At 46.4% G+C, this 20,658-nt stretch overlaps 5 protein-coding genes across 18 annotated transcripts in view; 1 reads left to right on the top strand and 4 right to left on the bottom strand.

Moving 5' to 3' along the window:
• The first annotated feature begins 1,123 nt into the window (after positions 1–1,123).
• Positions 1,124–2,024, top strand: LOC4817050 (uncharacterized). The gene is made up of 3 exons (XM_001356569.4): positions 1,124–1,320; positions 1,394–1,795; positions 1,863–2,024. The coding sequence occupies exons 1-3, from the start codon at positions 1,258–1,260 to the stop codon at positions 1,905–1,907; spliced, it is 510 nt and encodes a 169-aa protein (XP_001356605.1). The 5' UTR covers positions 1,124–1,257; the 3' UTR covers positions 1,908–2,024.
• A 219-nt stretch (positions 2,025–2,243) lies between these two features.
• Positions 2,244–2,953, bottom strand: LOC26533557 (uncharacterized). Its single transcript, XM_015180543.2, has 2 exons — positions 2,851–2,953; positions 2,244–2,784 (listed from the first exon to the last, which is right to left on the bottom strand). The coding sequence occupies exons 1-2, from the start codon at positions 2,921–2,923 to the stop codon at positions 2,510–2,512; spliced, it is 348 nt and encodes a 115-aa protein (XP_015036029.1). The 5' UTR covers positions 2,924–2,953; the 3' UTR covers positions 2,244–2,509.
• An 856-nt stretch (positions 2,954–3,809) lies between these two features.
• Positions 3,810–16,551, bottom strand: LOC4816938 (uncharacterized). Of its 11 annotated transcripts, none has more exons than XM_033379782.1 (14): positions 16,092–16,551; positions 12,065–12,251; positions 11,704–12,009; positions 11,061–11,162; positions 10,715–10,819; positions 10,438–10,536; positions 10,252–10,350; positions 10,080–10,178; positions 6,514–9,981; positions 6,330–6,428; positions 6,149–6,241; positions 5,879–5,944; positions 4,160–4,568; positions 3,810–3,952 (listed from the first exon to the last, which is right to left on the bottom strand). In XM_033379782.1, the coding sequence occupies exons 2-14, from the start codon at positions 12,174–12,176 to the stop codon at positions 3,946–3,948; spliced, it is 5,064 nt and encodes a 1,687-aa protein (XP_033235673.1). In that variant the 5' UTR covers positions 12,177–12,251; positions 16,092–16,551; the 3' UTR covers positions 3,810–3,945. The 11 variants fall into 11 exon arrangements, with proteins under 11 accessions (XP_033235673.1, XP_033235671.1, XP_033235672.1 ...); XM_033379780.1 differs by lacking the exon at positions 16,092–16,551 and adding an exon at positions 12,334–12,490; XM_033379781.1 differs by lacking the exons at positions 5,879–5,944; positions 16,092–16,551 and adding an exon at positions 12,334–12,490.
• LOC26533500 (uncharacterized) lies at positions 4,615–5,750 on the bottom strand. The gene is made up of 2 exons (XM_015180542.2): positions 5,649–5,750; positions 4,615–5,590 (listed from the first exon to the last, which is right to left on the bottom strand). Exons 1-2 carry the CDS (start codon positions 5,713–5,715, stop codon positions 5,088–5,090), a joined length of 570 nt encoding a protein of 189 aa, XP_015036028.2. The 5' UTR covers positions 5,716–5,750; the 3' UTR covers positions 4,615–5,087.
• Positions 16,552–18,377: 1,826 nt separating the features above from the next.
• Btk (tyrosine-protein kinase Btk29A) overlaps positions 18,378–20,658 on the bottom strand; it is a 55,742-nt gene continuing 53,461 nt past the window's right edge. For 3 of the 4 annotated variants that reach the window (XM_033379464.1, XM_015180541.2, XM_015180540.2), the window contains 3 exons: positions 19,859–20,631; positions 19,667–19,800; positions 19,473–19,605 (listed from right to left, as the gene is read on the bottom strand). In XM_033379464.1, coding sequence (XP_033235355.1) covers positions 19,507–19,605; positions 19,667–19,800; positions 19,859–20,631 — 1,006 coding nt within the window. In that variant the 3' untranslated portion in view covers positions 19,473–19,506. Of the gene's footprint in view, positions 19,606–19,666; positions 19,801–19,858; positions 20,632–20,658 lie in introns of all 4 variants that reach the window. The other variant, XM_001356566.4, reaches the window with a different exon arrangement.

The following is a 20,658-nucleotide window of genomic DNA, read 5'->3' as shown; positions in this document are numbered from 1 at the left end:
ATTTCTAGCTAAATAGAACATTTAGCCATGCCCACTCAATTTTGTACGATTGATGAATCAATTCTATACGTGATTGGCCTATTCGAAATAATTGCTTTTATTGGATTTCTATATAACGTTATAAATGAAGCTTAATGGATTGATGAAATTGACAAAATCGTCTGTTCCTCAGAAATACAGAAAATATACCGATGAAACAACAAACTTAGTCCACTTGAACCCCCAAGATAGATTGCGGATAGAATACTAATAATAAAAATAATTGTTACACTTTTAGGTCCATCCTATTCTGTATCTTAGCGTTAGGCTAGACCACGATATCTTTCACATAGACTGCGCTAAAATTCGTGGAGAATATTATTAATACATACTTACGAAAATGGGTTAATTGTTCTCTGTCCATGATCGGAAGTCAAATTCCTCTTTACGTGATTATTACATTTCATACATGACATGTAGATGTCGTGTAGATGAAAGAATGGATGATTCCCTGAAAGTTATAAATCTAAAATAATCAATTAAAATTTAAAAAAAAATATGTTAAAAATATTGGAATATAAATCTATATTTATGCTTTACGGCTAAAAACACAACTTTTGTTCTGGTTTTATCTATTCGCAGCAAAGTTAGCGAAGTCTAATGTCACAACGCTATAAGCTGTTATATCTGAGAGGGTGTCGTTTTATAACAACCAGTTTCGGACAGAGTGCCCTTCAAACTTGAATTTGAATACTTGTAACGACTGCTACTGTTATAGTCGATTGCATGCCATCAACGAGGTTACTCTGCATTTAAGAAATGGGAACCACAAATCATTTGTGTATCCGACTATTATACTAATTAAATTGCAAACAAATCGGTTGGAAACAATAATCGTGCATGTAGAGTGTATGGGGGGGGAGGCTTATCAATTAAACAGATGAACTTCATGATGACTCGTCTTTTATAAGTAGTTTGGTTTGGGTGTAAACACAGTCGAGCAATCAAGAGATCAGTGCTCCAGCTACATGCTAAGCCATGTCGCGGAGCAATTAAAAATGGCTGGCCATAATAACTCTGATATTTAGAGCAGAGTCTAATTTCTATTGGCCGACTGTCTGGCTAGTCAGTGGGTGGACGGCGATCAATTGAGCCGAACGATCAGCGATCGCAATAGTCAAGTACCGCTTAATGCGCAAATAATTACACATTTCCATATAAATAGCCGTACGTCCATCCTGTGTTGCCCAAAATCGTTGGACACTCTAACAATCCAGAATGCTGCGAACGTTTACCCTTCTCCTGATCTGCTCTGTGGCCTTTGAGGCGGCCTTAGCCTGTGTAAGTAGCGCTCCATTTTGGAAGAGACGAGACTCCAGGACTAACCTAACCCAACCCCTCTATGTCCTTGCAGAATGGCTACAAAGCCAAGCTGGTCAAGATGGAGAACTGTGCCGGCGATGATGCCGTCATGACGGTTGGCAGTGACTTCAGCCTCAAGCTGAACAAAAAATGCGAGCTGGTGCCCTCCGGCTGTATCATCAATAAGCCCTTCGGCACGGCTATGGCCAAGTTTAAGGTTCAGAAGGACGGCATCGTGATGAAGGAGGGTAAGGTGGATCTCTGCCTCGCCATGGACCAGGCCCCATCAGAGGCAAAGGACATTCTGAAGCTGTTCGGTGCCCCGGCCTCTTGCCCCGTGGCCGAGGAGAAGGTCTGCGCTAACGAGCACACAGTTGATCTGTCCAAGTATAAGGCCATGCTGGGAATGGCCCGAGGCCATCTGATCATCGATTCGGAGATCAAACACGATACAGTGAGTTTTTCCCAGCTGCTTTACCATAGAATTATACCATGCTCATTCCTTGTTTGTTTTTTCCCAGGGCAAGTCTTGCTTCCATGCCGAGATCGAACTTACCAAAAACTAGAGGGTGAGCAACACCCGGATTGTGGTTTATGTTTATAATATGAGTCTTGCAAATTGTATAGTTGTAAATATGAATGCAATAAAATTGGTATTGAGGAGCACCAAAAACACACCCTTACATCTAACGCTTATATATTGGTATAACTCACGACAATGTCATCGATGACATCGGACAGTCATCAGACTTATGCCCCGAAAAAGGCCATATGTACATATGAGGAAGTCATATTCTAGTTACAAGAAGGCCTCATGAATATCTACCAAAAAATTAAATGAATAGTGAGCGAGAAAGAAAAATTGAAATTTTGGGATCCAAAACAGTACAAATTACGTTCAGTTGTGGTTGAATGACTCGATGTAATGAGAAAACTGAGCCGCTGATTCTAACTGACCAACCGAATCGAATACCAATTCGAATCGATTGCCGGGTTAAGCATGGCTCTGACACATACACATATTTATACGAATCGAGTTCACACCTGGCGATGTTATCTATCGAAAGTAAGACGAATTTGTATCCCTAACTTATCCTAAGTTGCAGCACAATTACATTTGGGTTGTGCTATGTTGGCGTTTCCGTTCCATTCCCTTTCTCTGGGTCATTTATGGGTCGCCGTTATCTTCGGGTTTTTTAGTTTCAGGTTCAGATTCAGTTACATCATCATTCTTAATCACCGGCACCATAAGCAAGGCGCAGTCCGTTTGGCACTCCTTTAGGGTATTATACTCGTTGTATTTGTATATACGGGGGCACTTCGTACGGACTTTTATGCAGTCGAAGATTACGCGATGGAAGGCAAAGTAGATGCGATATGGGCCCGGGCAGGCGCTCTCGTGCATATACATGTTCTTCTTCACGCAGCCGTCTTCCAAGCCAACTAAATGGAGATTCAATCAAGTACATATAGGATTTCTATATAGGGTATAGGATGGTAAACTCTTACAATGCTTCTTCGCGGTCTGGCCCATCATCCAGCAGAAGCCAATTGCAATTACACTGAACAGCCAAAGCCTCATTCCGATACTGTTTGCTTATGGTGCAAATCTTTCGTAGTTATATCGTATGCCCCATTAGTTATGGAAAAAGCGTAAAATGGTTCCCCCCACAAGTAGAAACAGCAAGGCAGGGCCGATCTATTAGTAATATCCCTTTATATACTTAAGTATAATTGTAACATTCCACAACACTTTCGACTTACAATTAGGTTCAATCAGAAACACGCTAAAACTTAGGTTAGTCTGATACGACGGACGCGTATGAGTAGCAAAGGTAGTAATTGTATGGTAGGGAAGCTGTTTTCTTTATCTTTTCTTATTCGAAGACCATCTTGAGCATAGCGAGGATTGGGATTGAGCTTGGAACTGGGACTGGCTCTAACAGATTCCCGAGAAGCTGTAGTCATAGTCGGTATTCTTTTCGTTCAATCGGCCCAGATACTGCGAGTGTTTGATGCCAAAACTGTAGGCGGGCACATGGGAGAGGTTGATCTGTGGATATATATGGAGGAAACCGAAGCAGAAACCGGCGTTCGTGATTAAAATATATTTAATAAGAAATTTGGTCAAGTAAGGTCTAGGGATAGTCCTTGTCTGGTCTGTTCGCCAGCAGACATTGGACGTAACGATCGGGGATCATGGCGGATTTCTGGGTCCCAGCGAAGGGCGAGTGCGCAATGCCAAAGGATATGGCTGGAGACGAACGTTTCTCATAATACTGTGGGCAGGTCAGGAGGCCGTACTTAATTCGTATTCTAATCATACCCCACCCTATGCCAGCCCCCATTCAACATACCTTCTCCGGACAGTGCGCCCCAGGACCGGGCTTGGCATCGTGGCTTTCAAGCTGGTACTTGCCGCGCATCGTATAATGTGGCGGCTTGGGCTTGATGGCCGTGAACTCTCCGTCGTAGTAGCCAGGTCCGGGCATGACCAGGGCCGGTATTAGTGGCGGCTTCTCGCGTCCAGCCATCGTATAGGCTGGGGCCGAGCGAATCTTACCCTCCTTGCTGCTGCCCAAGACGGTTGGTATCTTGTAGACATTAGGAGCTGTCGAGGAGCAAAAGGCGGGATAGGGATTAGTACGGATCGGAACAGAGGAGGGATGCTCCGCAGGTTAATGGCTTGGCTCTTTTTGACTGGTGGTTTTTTATTTTGTTGGGAATGGCTGGGTTAGTTGTCGGATGATCTTGAGATATGATGTGCCTGCAAAAGAACGTACAACACAGACACAACAGCAAACAGTAAGTGGGTTACCTGATGATCTTCTCCTGCACGCTGCTCGCCTCCACAGCGTACTTGACGGTGCTGATCCGCGAGGATCTGCCGCTGGTAACAATTGCCCCGTCCGACTGCACCACCGTACTGGTGCTGGCACTGGCCGCTTTCGTGGCACTGGCATCCGACTTACCGCTGGCCGTCACCTTCACATTGCCACGCTCTGCCTGGCCGTGCAACACCTGCTTTTCCGTGGTCGTGGTGATCGTTTTTGTCGCATGATGGCTCCCATTGCTCAGTGCGGCGGGTGCATGTGCAATGTGTCCATTCACCTTTGTGGCGACCTCTGGCTGTTCCACCCCATTGACAATGGTCTTTGTCGTTGTGGTGGTGGTGGTCGTAGTCTTGGTGCTGGCGGTGTTGCTAGTGCACTCCCCATTGTTGCGCACTGTGCGAGAATATTACAAAATAAAAATGTCTCTAAACAAATCTTGTGCACTAAAAGCCATAAAAACATTGCTTTAATCCTAGTGAAGAGAGAGTGTTTGTCTCTGGTGGAGAGAATGTGTGTGTCTCTGGGGAAGCGAAGGCGTCTCAGTCCCGGAGCATGTGATGCTGGCACTCGGCCAGGCACAGCTGTCTGGTGTCGAACATATTGGCCACGGGGCTAGAAAGGCACTTGGATCTCTTCGAAACGCACTGCTTTCCCACCGCATCGTAGTAGTAGGTGAGCTTCGGTAGCCCTGTACAGTCCAGTGACTTTCCCTGGTTCGCTTCCAGGCAGCGATCGGAGAGAACAGGGGCCGAGTGACCCCACAAAAGGAGTAGAAACGCGACAGTCTGAGGGCACCACATCGCTGAAGATACTCGATTGAACTACTGTAGAGGACTGGGAGTGGTGTAAATAGGCGTTTCTATTTCGATTAGTGATGACTGAACTGTCTCTAATTCCATTTAATGTGGAAATCTAATGATATCGTCGAGACCTTCTTCTACGCCTTTCAGCTATGTTACTTTGGACACGTGACTGGGTTTTCATTTGAGTTTTGCCATCACCCTTGCGACCCACAAATTTGTAGGGATTCGCACGCATAAGGGATTCTGCATCAAAGTCGGACTTTTTCTCATCCTTCTTCTCATCCTTCTTCTCATCCTTCTTCCCATCCTCAGTGGCAGTTCCTGCGTTTGCGCCCCCTCCAGCGGCGCCATCGGTGGTGCCATTAGTGGTGCCATTGCCCGAGCTATTGGCTGGCTTCGGTGTGGTCGGGATTATCATATGAAAGTAGCAGTCATCCTGACAGCGCTTCAGGGTGGTGTACTCGTTGTGCCTGTGGATCTTGGGGCATTTGGTGAACACCTTCGTGCAATTGAAGATGATGCGATGGAAGGCATAGAAGATGCGCCGCGGCCCGGGACAGGAACTCTCGTGCTTGTACAAGTTGTGTGTCAAGCAGGCCAGATTCCGACCATCTGAATAAATTGAGTCAGCGATTCGGCAACGAAATGGTGTGCTACTATATAGTCTTACAATTCCTTCTGTTCTCGGTGTGGGAAAAGAGCCAACAGACGAGTACACAGAGAAGCAACAGTCTCATGGCAGAAACCTTTCGATACTAAAACACCCACTTTGAAGCTATTACAACCCCCATAGGGATTACACGCCCCATTCGATCTACTTAGAGACGCATTCACTGCCATATTTGATTTTATGATGGATGAAATGGGTGTGGATGGGGCTTAAACCTTAGCTTTTCTTACCGGGACTGGCCAAGCGTCGTTCGCGTCTTTGCAGAATGCGATCTTCAATGTAGGGACCTCTATGTTCTAGTGAGGGTTTCGTGAATATTTACAGATACAGATGTGCAGAGGAGATACAGATGATGGAAGGAGCATGGCCAGAACCAAGAGGTGTGTGTGTAAGGCAAACATGGAACAGAAAGCAAACACACAGAAATAGCATTGTACAGGATATTCGCAACAACCGATGTACCGAACACCAGCCCAGAGCTATGTGAAAGCGGGACCTACCTGGCAGGGATGGCATGGGCAGGGTCTTCAGGCCAAAGCTGTACGACGGCGAACTGTCGAATCGGGAGTGCTCCGGATGATAGGTTCCAGGGGCTAGAGAGCGGAATGGAAAGCAGGCAAGGGAGGGAGACATGCAAGAGGTGACTTAAGACTGGTGTATCCTAGTACCCTAGTGGTTTACCTGGTGCATCGGTGGTGACCTTGATCTCGGACTTCGAGCCGAAGGTGTAGGCTGGTGCATGCTGTGCGGTGTGTTTCTCCGGCTCGTAGGCAGAGGGTGCTGTAAGGGGCACGCATGAATTGTTGTGTTGGCTCTTGAGGAGCAACAGGGGAGGGAGGGAGAGGGGTAGGAGTGTGGCACTTGCCTGGTGTGTCGCTGATGCGCTCCCGATTCAGCCTCATGCCAAAGGTGAAGGCCGGCGTGGAGTCCGGGTGACAGTGCTCCGGAAAGTAGTCGCAGGGCGCCGGCGTGTGCGTCACATGCTCGATGGTCGGACGACCTGTAATTGTGTAGGCGGGTGTATGGTCGAGGCGTACTCTCTCGGGGGCGTAGTCGCATGGCGCAGGATGATGATTCTCCGCCTTGGGGTCGTATTTGCCACCAAAGCTGTAAGCGGGTGTGTGGTCTAGTCGCACCTTTTCAGGGCAGTAATCTCCGGGAGCGGGTGTCTCGGACGTGGCATGCGGATCGTGCTTGCCGGCAAACGTGTAGGATGGATTGTAATCCTGCCGCACCTTCTCAGGAGAGTATGCTCCAGGAGCGGGAGTATCACTCGGTTTTTGCAGATCGTGGCGACCAGCGAAGGAGAAGGAAGGATTATGATCCTGCCTAACCTTCTCTGGATGGTAGTCTCCCGGGGCGGGAGTGTTGTTCTCCACTTTAGGATCGTTCCTGCCCCCAAAACTATAAGAAGGAGCGTTGTCCATTCGGCTTTTCTCAGGGCAATAGTCGCCAGGAGCGGGAGTGTCACTGGAGATCTTTTGAGTGTGTTTCCCAGCCATAGAAAAAGCGGGGTTATGGTCTTGTCGGTTCTTTTCGGGAGAATAAGCTCCAGGAGCGGGAGTATCACTTGGCTTATGAAGGTCGTGGCGACCAGCGAAGGAGAAGGAAGGATTGTGATCTTGTCTAACATTCTCTGGATGGTAGTCTCCCGGGGCGGGAGTGTTGTTCTCCACCTTAGGATCGTTCCTGCCACCAAAACTGTAAGCAGGAGTATTGTCAAGGCGAGTTTTCTCGGGACAATAGTCACCAGGAGCGGGGGTTCCATTGGTAATCTTTTGGATGTGCTTGCCTGCCATGGAGAATGAGGGATTGTGGTCTTGTCTATGTTTTTCCGGAGAGTAAGCCCCAGGGGCAGGAGTATCACTTGGTTTTTGAAGATCGTGACGACCGGCGAAAGAAAAGGCCGGGTTGTGATCTTGTCTAACATTCTCGGGGTGATAATCCCCTGGAGCAGGGGTATTGTTCTCTACTTTGGGATCGTTCCTGCCGCCAAAGCTATAAGAAGGAGCGCTGTCCGTACTGGTTTTCTCAGGGCAATAGTCGCCAGGAGCGGGAGTGTCACTGGAGATCCTTTGAGTGTGTTTCCCAGCCATAGAAAAAGCGGGGTTATGGTCTTGTCGGTTCTTTTCGGGAGAATAAGCTCCAGGAGCGGGAGTATCACTTGGCTTATGAAGGTTGTGGCGACCAGCGAAGGAGAAGGAAGGATTGTGATCTTGTCTAACATTCTCTGGATGGTAGTCTCCCGGGGCGGGAGTGTTGTTCTCCACCTTAGGATCGTTCCTGCCACCAAAACTGTAAGCAGGAGTATTGTCAAGGCGAGTTTTCTCGGGACAATAGTCACCAGGAGCGGGGGTTCCATTGGTAATCTTTTGGATGTGCTTGCCTGCCATGGAGAATGAGGGATTGTGGTCTTGTCTATATTTTTCCGGAGAGTAAGCCCCAGGGGCAGGAGTATCACTTGGTTTCTGAAGATCGTGACGACCGGCGAAAGAAAAGGCCGGGTTGTGATCTTGTCTAACATTCTCGGGGTGATAATCCCCAGGAGCAGGGGTATTGTTCTCCACTTTGGGATCGTTCCTGCCGCCAAAGCTATAAGAAGGAGCGCTGTCCGTACGGGTTTTCTCAGGGTAGTAGTCGCCTGGAGCGGGGGTGTCACTGGAGATCTTTTGAGTGTGTTTCCCAGCCATGGAAAAAGCGGGGTTATGGTCTTGTCGGTTCTTTTCGGGAGAATAAGCTCCAGGAGCGGGAGTATCACTTGGCTTATGAAGGTCGTGGCGACCAGCGAAGGAGAAGGAAGGATTGTGATCTTGTCTAACATTCTCTGGATGGTAGTCTCCCGGGGCGGGAGTGTTGTTCTCCACTTTAGGATCGTTCCTGCCCCCAAAACTATAAGAAGGAGCGTTGTCCATTCGGCTTTTCTCAGGGCAATAGTCGCCAGGAGCGGGAGTGTCACTGGAGATCTTTTGAGTGTGTTTCCCAGCCATAGAAAAAGCGGGGTTATGGTCTTGTCGGTTCTTTTCGGGAGAATAAGCTCCAGGAGCGGGAGTATCACTTGGCTTATGGAGGTCGTGGCGACCAGCGAAGGAGAAGGAAGGATTGTGATCTTGTCTAACATTCTCTGGATGGTAGTCTCCCGGGGCGGGAGTGTTGTTCTCCACCTTAGGATCGTTCCTGCCACCAAAACTGTAAGCAGGAGTATTGTCAAGACGAGTTTTCTCGGGACAATAGTCACCAGGAGCGGGGGTTCCATTGGTAATCTTTTGGATGTGCTTGCCTGCCATGGAGAATGAGGGATTGTGGTCTTGTCTATGTTTTTCCGGAGAGTAAGCCCCAGGGGCAGGAGTATCACTTGGTTTCTGAAGATCGTGACGACCGGCGAAAGAAAAGGCCGGGTTGTGATCTTGTCTAACATTCTCGGGGTGATAGTCCCCTGGAGCAGGGGTATTGTTCTCTACTTTGGGATCGTTCCTGCCGCCAAAGCTATAAGAAGGAGCGCTGTCCGTACTGGTTTTCTCAGGGCAATAGTCGCCAGGAGCGGGAGTGTCACTGGAGATCTTTTGAGTGTGTTTCCCAGCCATAGAAAAAGCGGGGTTATGGTCTTGTCGGTTCTTTTCGGGAGAATAAGCTCCAGGAGCGGGAGTATCACTTGGCTTATGAAGGTCGTGGCGACCAGCGAATGAGAAAGAAGGATTATGGTCCTGCCTAACCTTCTCTGGATGGTAGTCTCCGGGGGCGGGAGTGTTGTTCTCCACTTTAGGATCGTTCCTTCCACCAAAACTATAAGCAGGAGTATTGTCTAGACGAGTTTTCTCGGGACAATAGTCACCGGGAGCGGGGGTTCCGTTGGTAATCTTCTGAGTGTGCTTGCCTGCCATGGAGAATGAGGGATTGTGGTCTTGTCGGACTTTCTCGGGAGCGTATGCTCCAGGTGCTGGTGTATCACTGGGTTTTTGAAGATTGTGGCGACCGGCGAATGAGTAAGCTGGAGTGTGATCGTGCCGTATTTTTTCGGGACAGTAGTCGCCTGGTGCCGGAGTGGTGGAGCTGTCGAGCTTCTGCTCGTGCTTACCGCCGAAGGTGAAGGCCGGCGTACGATCGCCGCGATACTTCTCCGGTGCATACGAACCGGGGGCCGGAGTCTCGCTCACCGACTTGAGCTCGTGCCGCCCCGACATGGTGTACGAGGGCGTGTGATCCAGACGCACATTCTCCGGCTGATAGGTGCCCGGTGCGGGTGTATCGCTGGCCTTGGCCAGGTTCACGCGATGGCCGAAGGTGAAGCCTGTCGTCTTGTTCAACACGCACTTCTCGGGTTCGTATGCGCCGGGCGCTGAAAGACAACGAAAAAAGGGGAGGTTTCGTGTGAGATCGTGTGTCGTCGCGGTCAAGGTGCAAGGTGCATGGAGGGCGGATGGAGGCTCTACTCACCGGGTGTGGCATCGACTACGTCATGCGTGGCCTTGCCAGTGATCGTGTAAGCGGGTGTACTGTGTAGCCTGGACTTTTCGGGACTATAGGCCCCGGGTGCTGGTTCCAAACGTAACAACAATTAAACTTGCGATCTACTAAAACGCCTAGCACTTAGCCCTTAGGCCCTTACCTGGTGTATCACTGACCAGAGTGTGCCTGGTCTTCAGGCCAAAACTGTACGAGGGCGTGTGCTCTTGGCCGAAATGCTCGGGCTTGTAGCAGCCTGGGGCTATAATCAGTGCAGAAAGGTATATAAATCGTGGAAGCAGCTACTTATGGTCTATGGTGTGAATGGAATGTGGTAATGGGGACAAACCTGGCGTGTAGTCGGGCTTCTGTTCGTGGTGCTTGATGCCGAAACTAAACTCTGGCGTCTTGTGGGGATTCACCTTTTCGGGGCAATAGGCGCCAGGAGCTGTGGGGTACAGACACAATACATGTCATACATTCAACGATTACTCTAGTTACAAAAGAAGGTGCTAGAGGAGACAAATATTCAAGAAACTAGATACGTGGTACGGGGTACGGGCTACTTTTCCAATTCGAATCACTCGGTGGGGGGTTAGCTGGGGTTGGGGGGGGTGGAGTATTACCTGGTGTGACCTGATCGTGTTGGATTTTAGTTCGTCTACCGAATGTGTAGCGTGGCGCATTCTTTTTTGATTGTGTGACCCTTTCAGGGCAATAGCTATTCGGAGCTGTTAGGTGTTAATAAAACATAAACATAAACGTTGTACGGGTACATAACTCAATCAAACTAGTAGTAGTAGTAGTAGTTTCTACATCTAAGGGTGTGAGAGCTAAGGACTAAGGGTGAGTGGAGATATAGATCGGGGGGTTATACCAGCACCAGCACACACACACAGAAAGAGCAAGAGATGGGGGTGGGGGTTGGGGGTTGGGGGCTGGGTGTTGGGTGGCTTCGATTAGTTGTGTTACCTGGATTGTTAACAATGTAAACGTTAACCTTAATGCGAAAGGAATAGCGCGGTGCACGCCGCTTGGTGACCTCAAGTGGCACCACTTGATAATGGTTGGGACCTATATATATCATATGTATTATATATTTGTGGTCGTTTATTGTCGATTCGATGGCAATCATCATCATTCGTTGAAAGAGAAAAACGTTTCAATTAAAATCAAATCAAAATCAAACAAAAACACAGAAAAAACACAAACAAAAGGCGACATACGTACAGGAGAGTGTCGTAGCTACGAGCTATAGAAAAGGGATCTACCAGAGAATGAGGGAGAGAGAGAGAGCAGCTAAAACTACATTTAACTACTGAGTGGATAGAAAGAGACGGGGAGCAAGAGCAAAAGAGAGAGAGAGAGAGAGAGAGCAACTTACGCGCTGCTTGAATGAAGATGAAAGTTTTCAGGATGCCTCATTCTTGAAATGCAATGATCATTAGTATATACAGTAATGCAGTTCGCTCCATGATCGATTGATTGATTGATTGATTGATGATCATCCGCATGCAGTACAACACCCGTTACATCCATATGTCATATGTCCAAAACCACCATTCAAAAAAGGATACCAGAACACCAGAACGGAGCGCGGAAGACCGACACTTACCCGGAATCAGGCTGAATTTGGCATCGGGCGGCTTCTGGCCGAACGTGTACATGGGCGTGGCATCGATCACTGCCTTGGCCGCCGGCTGGACATTGTATTCGCCGGGTCCGGGATTCGAGAAGCGAGAGAGCTCCTTGGGACGACTCTGTAGGGTGGCAGCGCGGGGGTAATCCTTGCCCTTGGCCCGCAGACCCGTCACATTATATTGGGCCGGTCCCGGGCCAAAGGTCTCGTACTTGCTGCCCAACTTGTGGCCAAAGGAGTACGAAGGAGCGCCCTTCTTCTTCGAATCAGGGACTTTGCTGCCTGAAAGTAGATCTTCTTTACAATACCGTCCACCTTCTGTCTGAGAGAGACTCACCAATCAATGTGGGAAGTTGGACAATGGCCGGTCCCGGGGTGGCTGTCTCTGCGGCAATCCTGCCCGTACGCACTGTCGGCGTCCAGGGACGTTGCTCAATGTTGCCGCCCATATTCAGTGTTCGGATGTTCCGCAGTGGGGCACAGGGTCCCGGATCGACCTCCTTCTTGCTGGCGAACGATTCACCCTGCCGAAAGAAAAACAATAAAATTTCCATCGTTTAGACCATGTTCAATTATTCAATTTTGTTGGTAGGGGGTGGGCAGGACCTTCATCGCCATGGTGCTGGGTGCTGCTGGTGTTCAGAGAATTACAAAGTTTTGAGGTGGGAAATTGTTTCAACGACTATACGACTATAACGACTCGAATTTGACTCAAGTTCCGGAGCAAACTTTCACATGTGAAATGTATAGTTCGACCCCTAAATTTGGGTAACCTAATAATCTAAATTCCAACGTCCTACGTCCTGCCCCGGCCCATCAGCTGATGACACAAAAATCAATCGGCCATACCCCTTTTGGGCTTCGTTTTGTTTCGAATTTTCTGGGCCATGAGTAGGAGAAGGGGAAGTAGAAGGAGCCGCCAGCCAGGCTAATGACAAGGCGTTTGGGTAAGGGCGTGTGTGGCGTGTGGCGGCTGTCACTTTGTTGGATTTGTTGGCCCGCGTGAAAGACAACAGCAAACAGCAAACAGCAAACAATAGCAATAACTGTGCGGTAGGCTCGTCGTCGCTTCGCTTTGGCTGCCCTGGGTGACGACCTTCTTTCTTTCAGAGCGCCCCCAAAAGTGTTGCCAATCGACAGCCGAGACCCGGTGCCTGTTGGTATCAGGATCTGGGCCTGGGCTCCGCTTATCCATCCATCTGGGTAGTGTAATCGATACTTCGTTTGGGTATCAAGTGCAGCGTTAAGTCCCTACCATTCTGCAGTGATTTCTGGTCAACAAGGTTCTTTCTTTCCTCCTTTTTTGGCCAAGAACTATGCCAAGTGCTAATGCTGCCCATTTTGTGGGGGGGCATGTAAATGTGAGCCAACAAAACGATTACTTTTAATGACTTATGGCCGACAATTGCATGACGGACGGGATGGAACACAAAACAAAAACATAAACCCAAAGCTAGAGCCCAAAACTCCTCCAAAGAAAAGCGTGCAACTCGTAGTGGCCGTGAAATTGGTGCCTTTTGCTACGTAAATAATTACAACTTTGTATAGATGTATGTACGCTAGGAGGGGGCGTGTCGGAGCTGTTAACAGGGCCAATAAAGCCGTCGAGAAAGAGGGGAAAGAACGTCCTGCACTTGTTACTCTTTGCTTTTTTGCCACTTGGCCCCGACCTCGCGCATGCAATTGCCGCAGAAAAACACACAAAAAAGTCGGGTCGGGCTTATAAGGCGGCGATTCTTACATCATTGTGGATGGAACCCACACACGAAAACTGTTTATTCAATTGCTGCTGGCTTCGGGGCCAAGATCACTCGCTAAATCTCTTGGATGAATCAGAGGCAGCAGCAGCAGCAGCAGGCCAGACCTGAACAGAAGTCAGACATCTGTCAGACATTTTCCATTGCCTGCCTACGGACTGTTAGTCTCGAATTTCTCGGCCAAAGGCGGCGCGGCGGAGAGGTCGCACTTAATCAAGTTAATAGAGCGTCAGCACATGCAATGAATTTGCATGGCACCGATCAGATTTCAGTAATCAAATTATAGAGATGGTGACGCTCGATAATCTATGCAAGGTGCAGCAGGGGTCATCTGAACATACAGCAAAACCGGCTGGCAAGGAGAAACTGTAACACCCACACAGACTGGGGGACGCTCTCTATAGCTCTCTGAGACTTGTCAGACCAGATATATGTAGTATTGTAGATTGTACTCATTCGATTGCTCTCGTATTCTGTTATCTCCCCAGTGACCTTCTGTGATTTCCATTTATTTTCATTTGTACGTTTACTTTTTTATTTGATTTAAATTGATATGCACACAAATTGACCCCAGCCGTGGACCCGTAACGACAACAAACACCAACGATCCTATAGATTTAGCACACGTCAGCCTTAATTTATGATATCAACTTCTAAAATATAAATAAACACGCAAGCTTTGTTTGGAAATCGACTCTCTAATACCTTGGTTCTCACTTGGGAAAACAATCATCAGATATTTTGATAGAATATCTTCGCTTTTAAGATGTTGAAACAGAGGGAACAGAAAAGATCTTCATTATTAGCGAACAGATGGTATAGCTTCTTTAGAGTTGGCCAAAAAGGTTAAGTGTTTTTGTTTTGATACCCTAAAACCCTATTAGGGTAGCATGAGCCACCAAAAAGCCCTTGTATGGAGAGGTTTTCGGAGGTGCTTCGGAAACAGAGGGCGCGAACGGAGTTTCAATTCAGTATCTTCGCCTCTGACTTCGGCAGACTACTCGGCTTCGTGTCTGGGCAGCTTGGTCGATCTGTTTTGGTGCCAAGAATCCAATAACAAAATACACAGTACATATTGTATATGCAGTGAGAAAAGATTGATAGTATATGGTTCTTGTGAAAGCTACTATTATCATGACTACAGCCGTATATACCCGCTCCAAGCCCACCTTCTATAGGGTATCGAACATCATCAACAATCACTCTTATGCTGTTTTTTTTGGGCTTCATTTTGCGCTGCTCTCCAAATGGCGAATTAGACATGAGCTCATTTCCCAAAATTTAGACATTTTCGGACGTCTATCCCAGAGACTTTTACGCCCAAATACGGCGGGCACCCGTCGTTTGCTGCTGCTGATGCTGGCTGACTGTCGTTTCCTTTAGCCCACATTGAGTTGTCCGAAAAAGCCAGTTCGGAATTGGGTTTCCAGACAGCAGCCCACACCATCCATCCATTCATCCATCCATCCGACAACTCCATGACTCCGCCATTTGAACATAACTCACATTTTGTCTCTATTACGTTGGGAGTTTGTCTTTTTTCGCCTTAAACAATATAAGTTTAATTAAGAGCGAACATGTTGAGCAATTGCCCCGTCCAAAAACAGACAAAACATAAAGCAAGTGAACAGCCGGCAAAAGGCCAAACACTGAAAAAGAGAGCAAAACAACCCAATCAAATTCAGAGCCAAAACAGAAAGAACAGAACAGAACAGAACCGATCCGAACCGACACTCAAATGCTGATAAAAGCGCACGGAATCTGACGTCAGCTGGCGGAATGGACTAGTTTGTTAGATCTCCAAATCTAATTAAGTTACTCCAAACGTGTTTTGGTTCTCCAATTGCCACACCACACCACACCACACCACAGACCAGGCCAAGAGCCCAAAAAGAGAAAGCTGGGAAATTGTTGAGGGAAACATTTGGCAAGCTCTCAACTAGAATCCGATGCTCGAAGCCTGGTGGCCCTATTAATCGTTCAATCTCGAAATGGTTGTAATAATTACATTTTGTAAGGTTTATGGGACAGCTGTTTCCGCTCCAATGATTTATGATCATATGCCAGCGGAGTAACCACTTGAGATCACCGGCCAATATTTGCATATAAAATATGTATTGTACGTGTTATATCATTTTATAAATATTTATTCTGTGATTTCCTTTTTTCTTTGTGCAATTTCTTTCTCCCTCTTCCCCGAGAGATTTTTTGTTGACAGTTTTTTGTGGGATCGCCAGTTCTCATAATCACTGACTTTGAAAAATGAGTTAAGTTGAGTTGGGTCGACGCGTCGACCGGTTATTAGAGCTGATGTCATGGCTCGAACAGCTCTACAGGGTACCAAAAGCAATGAAGAACCTGCCCCCGAGGAGGTTACATCTATGCCAACAAGTGACACCGATATGGGAGGTCCCCAGCATTGACAAAACAATGGGAGGAGCAGGCCCTGTCGCACCAGGAAATGCCAATAGTCAGACAACACAGACAACCAGCCTGCACCTGCAATCGCGTCAGTCAATGAACTTTCAGGTCAACACGCAACGGTTATGGCTGAGGTTGAGGTTGAGGTTGAGGCCTGGCTAACGCCTACTTCTGTATTATCCTTACCACAAAATACGAGTAGGCTGTCTGTCTGTCGCGGAGTACTCCTGGCTTCTTCCAACTTTCTTTTGCACAATAAAAAACTTCACGTTAGCCTGCGGCTAGCAGCTCTTATGGCAGACAGTCCTTTCGAGGATAAGTCGTGATTTTGTTAGGATTTTCCAACCATCTGTTCGTTGCGGAAGACGAGAAAAACACACACCGCACTGTGACACAGACACTCGAAAAGATGGTTTTGTTGTTGATTTATTATTTCGTTGATTCGTTCGATTCGTTGATTGAGTTCAAGTGACAGGCGGCTTGGAGTGACGGTTGTTTCTTATATGAATACTCGTACGGTTTGGGTATTATAATTACAATTCGCTTGATTCGTAGAAAGATTGATAGGTAGACTTATAAGCTGAATTGGCTGGAGGTAAAACTTGAACCGCACTCGAGGGCTGTCGAACAGAAACTGTGAGCCGTCGTCGGCAACATTCGCTTTTCGTTTCGAATTTTTCGTCGCCTCTGGCTAATGCGTTGGCGTTTAACAGTCGGCTGTTAAAGGCTTAACAGTGGCTGCCTGTTAACCGGCTAGCTCTCTAGCGGTTTTCGTATCTTTTTCTAGTCATACTTGGGTTCTATTGCCTATTGAGAAAGTCATCTTAGGGGTAAGGTCGTCGCCGTCTTGCCTCCTGCCCACAGTTCAATTGTATCTTAATGGCTCATTGATTTGCGATAATTCGCATCCATCGGGTAGGCCTATTTATGGCGGTGGGTTCACAAACAATGCCGCTCGACTGTGGTTATGTAATGCGAGATCGAGATCTTGCCTCTGGCTGATCTTTCCCTACCTCTCAGATACACATTTTGCTGTTGCGGTTGCCCCCAAGGCAACCTTCACCCACACACACGTGACTAATGGAGCATGAAAAACAGAGAATATTTTCATTTATTTCTAAGGAGCTGGTAGATGGAAAATATTTATGTATTTTTGGTCTTTGAAGTACAATAATTTAAGAAAAATATTCCATGAATCGATCCTTGTTTTCCTCTTTGGGGCAGAACTGTAAATATATCCTTAAACTCAAATTTAATTAATATTTCACTCACCCAAAATCGTTCAAATTATTCCCCAAGAGTATACAGTGAATGTGGGGGAACAATATTTTTGGAAAGCTCTAAAAATGTGTTACATAAAATTGTTGTATTTTGTTGGATCTCTAAAATAAAACATGGCATACATTAAGGCGTCTCGGGGCGCCTCTCATGAGAACAAGGCAAGGAAAGATAAAGATAGTTAAGACTAGAGTCCTAAAGATATTCTTCACTTTTTTTCCACATTAAATTTGAATAAGATCTATCGTTCTTTAAATGCTTTTGTTTCGAATAAACCCCCAATGAGGCGCATATTTTCAGAAGGGCCGCAACGCTCCTCAAAGCTGGCTGTGATATGAATATTATTACCAACACGTCACCGCCACTTTAAGGAGCGTCGCAGCATTCTTATCTTTTCCCATGGGATCTTCACTCCTTCCCCCAAAACGTATATCTTTAAAGACCACAGGAACTACCATTGATTTCGGTTGTTTTATTAGCAATATCACGTTGATGATTTGGTGTTGGTGTTTCTTCGGGAACGGGGACTTTCTGTACTGCACTGTAAGTGTGTGTCATATCATATACTACATATATTGTATGTATAGTTCTAGATTCATAGGCGAAAGAAATCAACTAAGCAGCGTATTTGTATCGTATCGTTATAGTAGTGTTACTTGTAGATTGCATATGTGGGTTTTTGTTTAGTCTGGATAGATTGCGAGTAGCTACTCCAAGGATACTCGGCGGAATGGCATAAGGAATCATCGGGCTCTACACAACATACAACATACACACACATATATGGTTAGCTTTATCTCGTCTGTATCTGTCACCGATTACCGATACATATATAGTCATACGACGGATAGAATGGGGGAATGCTTACTGGCTACCACATAGTTTATATATATATTTATGTATATATTTCTGTATCAAAATCTTGTATCAAAAGTTGTACAAAATGTTTGGTTTTTGGTGTTTTTTCGGGTTGGGCTTCGGGCTCCTTGATGTTTTGCTGGTTTTTGATTCTGGTTGTACGATATATCGTATATAGTCTGTGGCATAAGTCTATGTGTCTGTTGCATTTCTATGTTGGTTCTGTTCTGTATTTCGGATTCTTGGCTCGCAAATAGTCGTATTTTCGTGAAACCGAATTCTGTGCAATGCAGTCGCAAAATTCTCGCAAAAAAAACAATAATAAATCAAAGGAAATAAAAGTTTAACATAAATGTTCATCATACATTTTTATTTCGAATTTTTTCTGTGTGTTTCTGTTTTCTCTCTCTCGTTTGTTTGTGTGTGTTTTTGCTTATACAAAATGATAAAATTAATTAAGTAAAACTCTTCATAAAAGTACAAGTAAAATATGTATAGAGATATATGTGTATATCATTTGAGCGATTTGATTTGATTTAAAAAAAATACATAAGAATTCAGTTTAAAAAATATAAAGCATATAAATGTCTCGTCTCGTACTTTTGATTCATACTTTGAGCGTGGGAGAGAAATTATTATCGTTATCATCATCATTATCGTAATCATCGTAAGTGTATAATAAAAATCTGATGCAAAAATTAAACAATAAATCACAAAACTTAGGCTAAGGCGCACACATAAAAAACTAAACTAAAAAATTGTCCATCCATTATCCTTGTGGGATCCTGGATCATCCATCCATTCAGTTGTGTGTGTGTGTACGTGTGTGCAAAACATTTCGCTTTCGACTTGAGGCTTAAGTTTTAGTTTTTTTTTTAATGCTTAATCAGTTTTCTTGTTTGTTTTTTTGTTTTTCTTTAGAGATACTCGTAATTATTTTAATCAGCACTTGGACGCGCTCTCCCTCCCTCTAGCTATTTTTAAAAAAGCACAATTACATATCATTTATCATTTATGGTATGGTATATATCGTATATATATATATATAGTGTATGTATCTTAAACTTCCAATCCTTCCGTCCTGTATCATCGTTATGCCTTCGTGTGTGGAAATATGTATCAAAAATTGGACTATTAACTACAGTTTACTATACTTTATATATGTGACTGTTAGTTTTGCTGCGTTTGCGTTTGCCTTTGCTCTTGCGTCGTCTACTATAACTAACAGTTAACATAATGATATCATTCGCCCATCAGCTCTGTCTCTGTCTCTATTTCTGTTTCTGTTTCTGTTTCTGTCTGTGGCTCTCTATCCAAATACATCCATATATATGTCAGGGGGCTGCGGATAATAATCATAAACTGGCTTTCGCTTAACTAAAAACTTATTTCGATCTCTATATATAATATATATTTCTTATGCTTAATGCCTTTCTGTAAGTTAAGTTCAGTGCATGATCGGTGCTTAGTCGGTTAGCGTCTGGGCCACAAGAGCCAGCTGATCCATGAGCACACGGAACGCAGGACGCTCTTCGGGACCATGTGACCAGCACAACTTCATGACCTGCAAGAGAAACACATTATGATTAGAGGAAACACTTTGAAGAAGAGCAATCTGTACTCACATCATAGATCTCCTTGGCACACGACTTTGGTTTCTCTAGGATAATTCCGCGTTGCACACGCTCCACAACCTCAGTGTTCTTTAGACGGCCATAGGGCATCTTGCCACAGGTGAATATCTCCCACATCAAAACACCTAGAAAAGCACCAGAGATTACCAAGAGAATCAGTAGAGAGAAAGTTACTGCACTCACCATAAGCCCACACATCACTTTTCGACGAGAATCGCGTGTAGTTGAGGACCTCGGGCGGTGCCCATTTGATGGGAAACTTGGTGCCGCCAGAGCTGGTGTACTGGTCATCGAGCACATAGCGGGCCAGGCCAAAGTCTGCCACTTTCACGACATTCTCGGAGCCCACGAGACAATTGCGCGCCGCCAAATCGCGATGGATGTAGTTGTGGCGCTCCAGATAGGTCATGCCCTTGCTGACCTGTATGCACATGTCGAGCAGCAGGCCCATATTGCCAATGAGGGTCTTCTCGTGCCGCCGCAAGTAGTTCAACAGCGAGCCGTGCTTCATGTACTCGGTGACAATGTAGATGGGTCGATGCTTCGAGCAGACGCCGTACAGCTGCACCAGATTCGGGTGCTGCAGCTTGGTCATGACCTTGGCCTCTTCGATGAAATCATCCTCGGACATGGTGCCCTCCTTCATCATCTTGACGGCGGTGTCTATCGAGCCACGCCATTTGCCACGTCGCACCACCCCAAACTGTCCCGATCCCAGCTCCTCCATGAGCATCAGCTCCATCGGATGGATCTCCCATTTGTCGTGGGATAGTCCCGCTGTCGGTGGCACTGGACGATCGCAGGGCGACGACTTCAAGCGGCAGGCCAAGCCACCGGAATTGTGGCGATGATAGTTGATCAAATCCGGTATGGTCTCGCAGCAGTGCTTCTCGCTCAGATAATACTCGCAGCGGGCATTCTGTTTGATGTGATAGTGCTTTACATGGGATTGTGGACTGCAAAAAGGTTGAAGCTATAGAAGT

Source organism: Drosophila pseudoobscura, chromosome 4 (assembly GCF_009870125.1).
Source record: "Drosophila pseudoobscura strain MV-25-SWS-2005 chromosome 4, UCI_Dpse_MV25, whole genome shotgun sequence".
In the NCBI taxonomy this organism is placed as follows: Eukaryota; Metazoa; Arthropoda; class Insecta; order Diptera; family Drosophilidae; genus Drosophila; species Drosophila pseudoobscura.
Note: the sequence above shows the minus strand (reverse complement) of the source record. Positions and strands in the feature narration are given on the sequence as shown.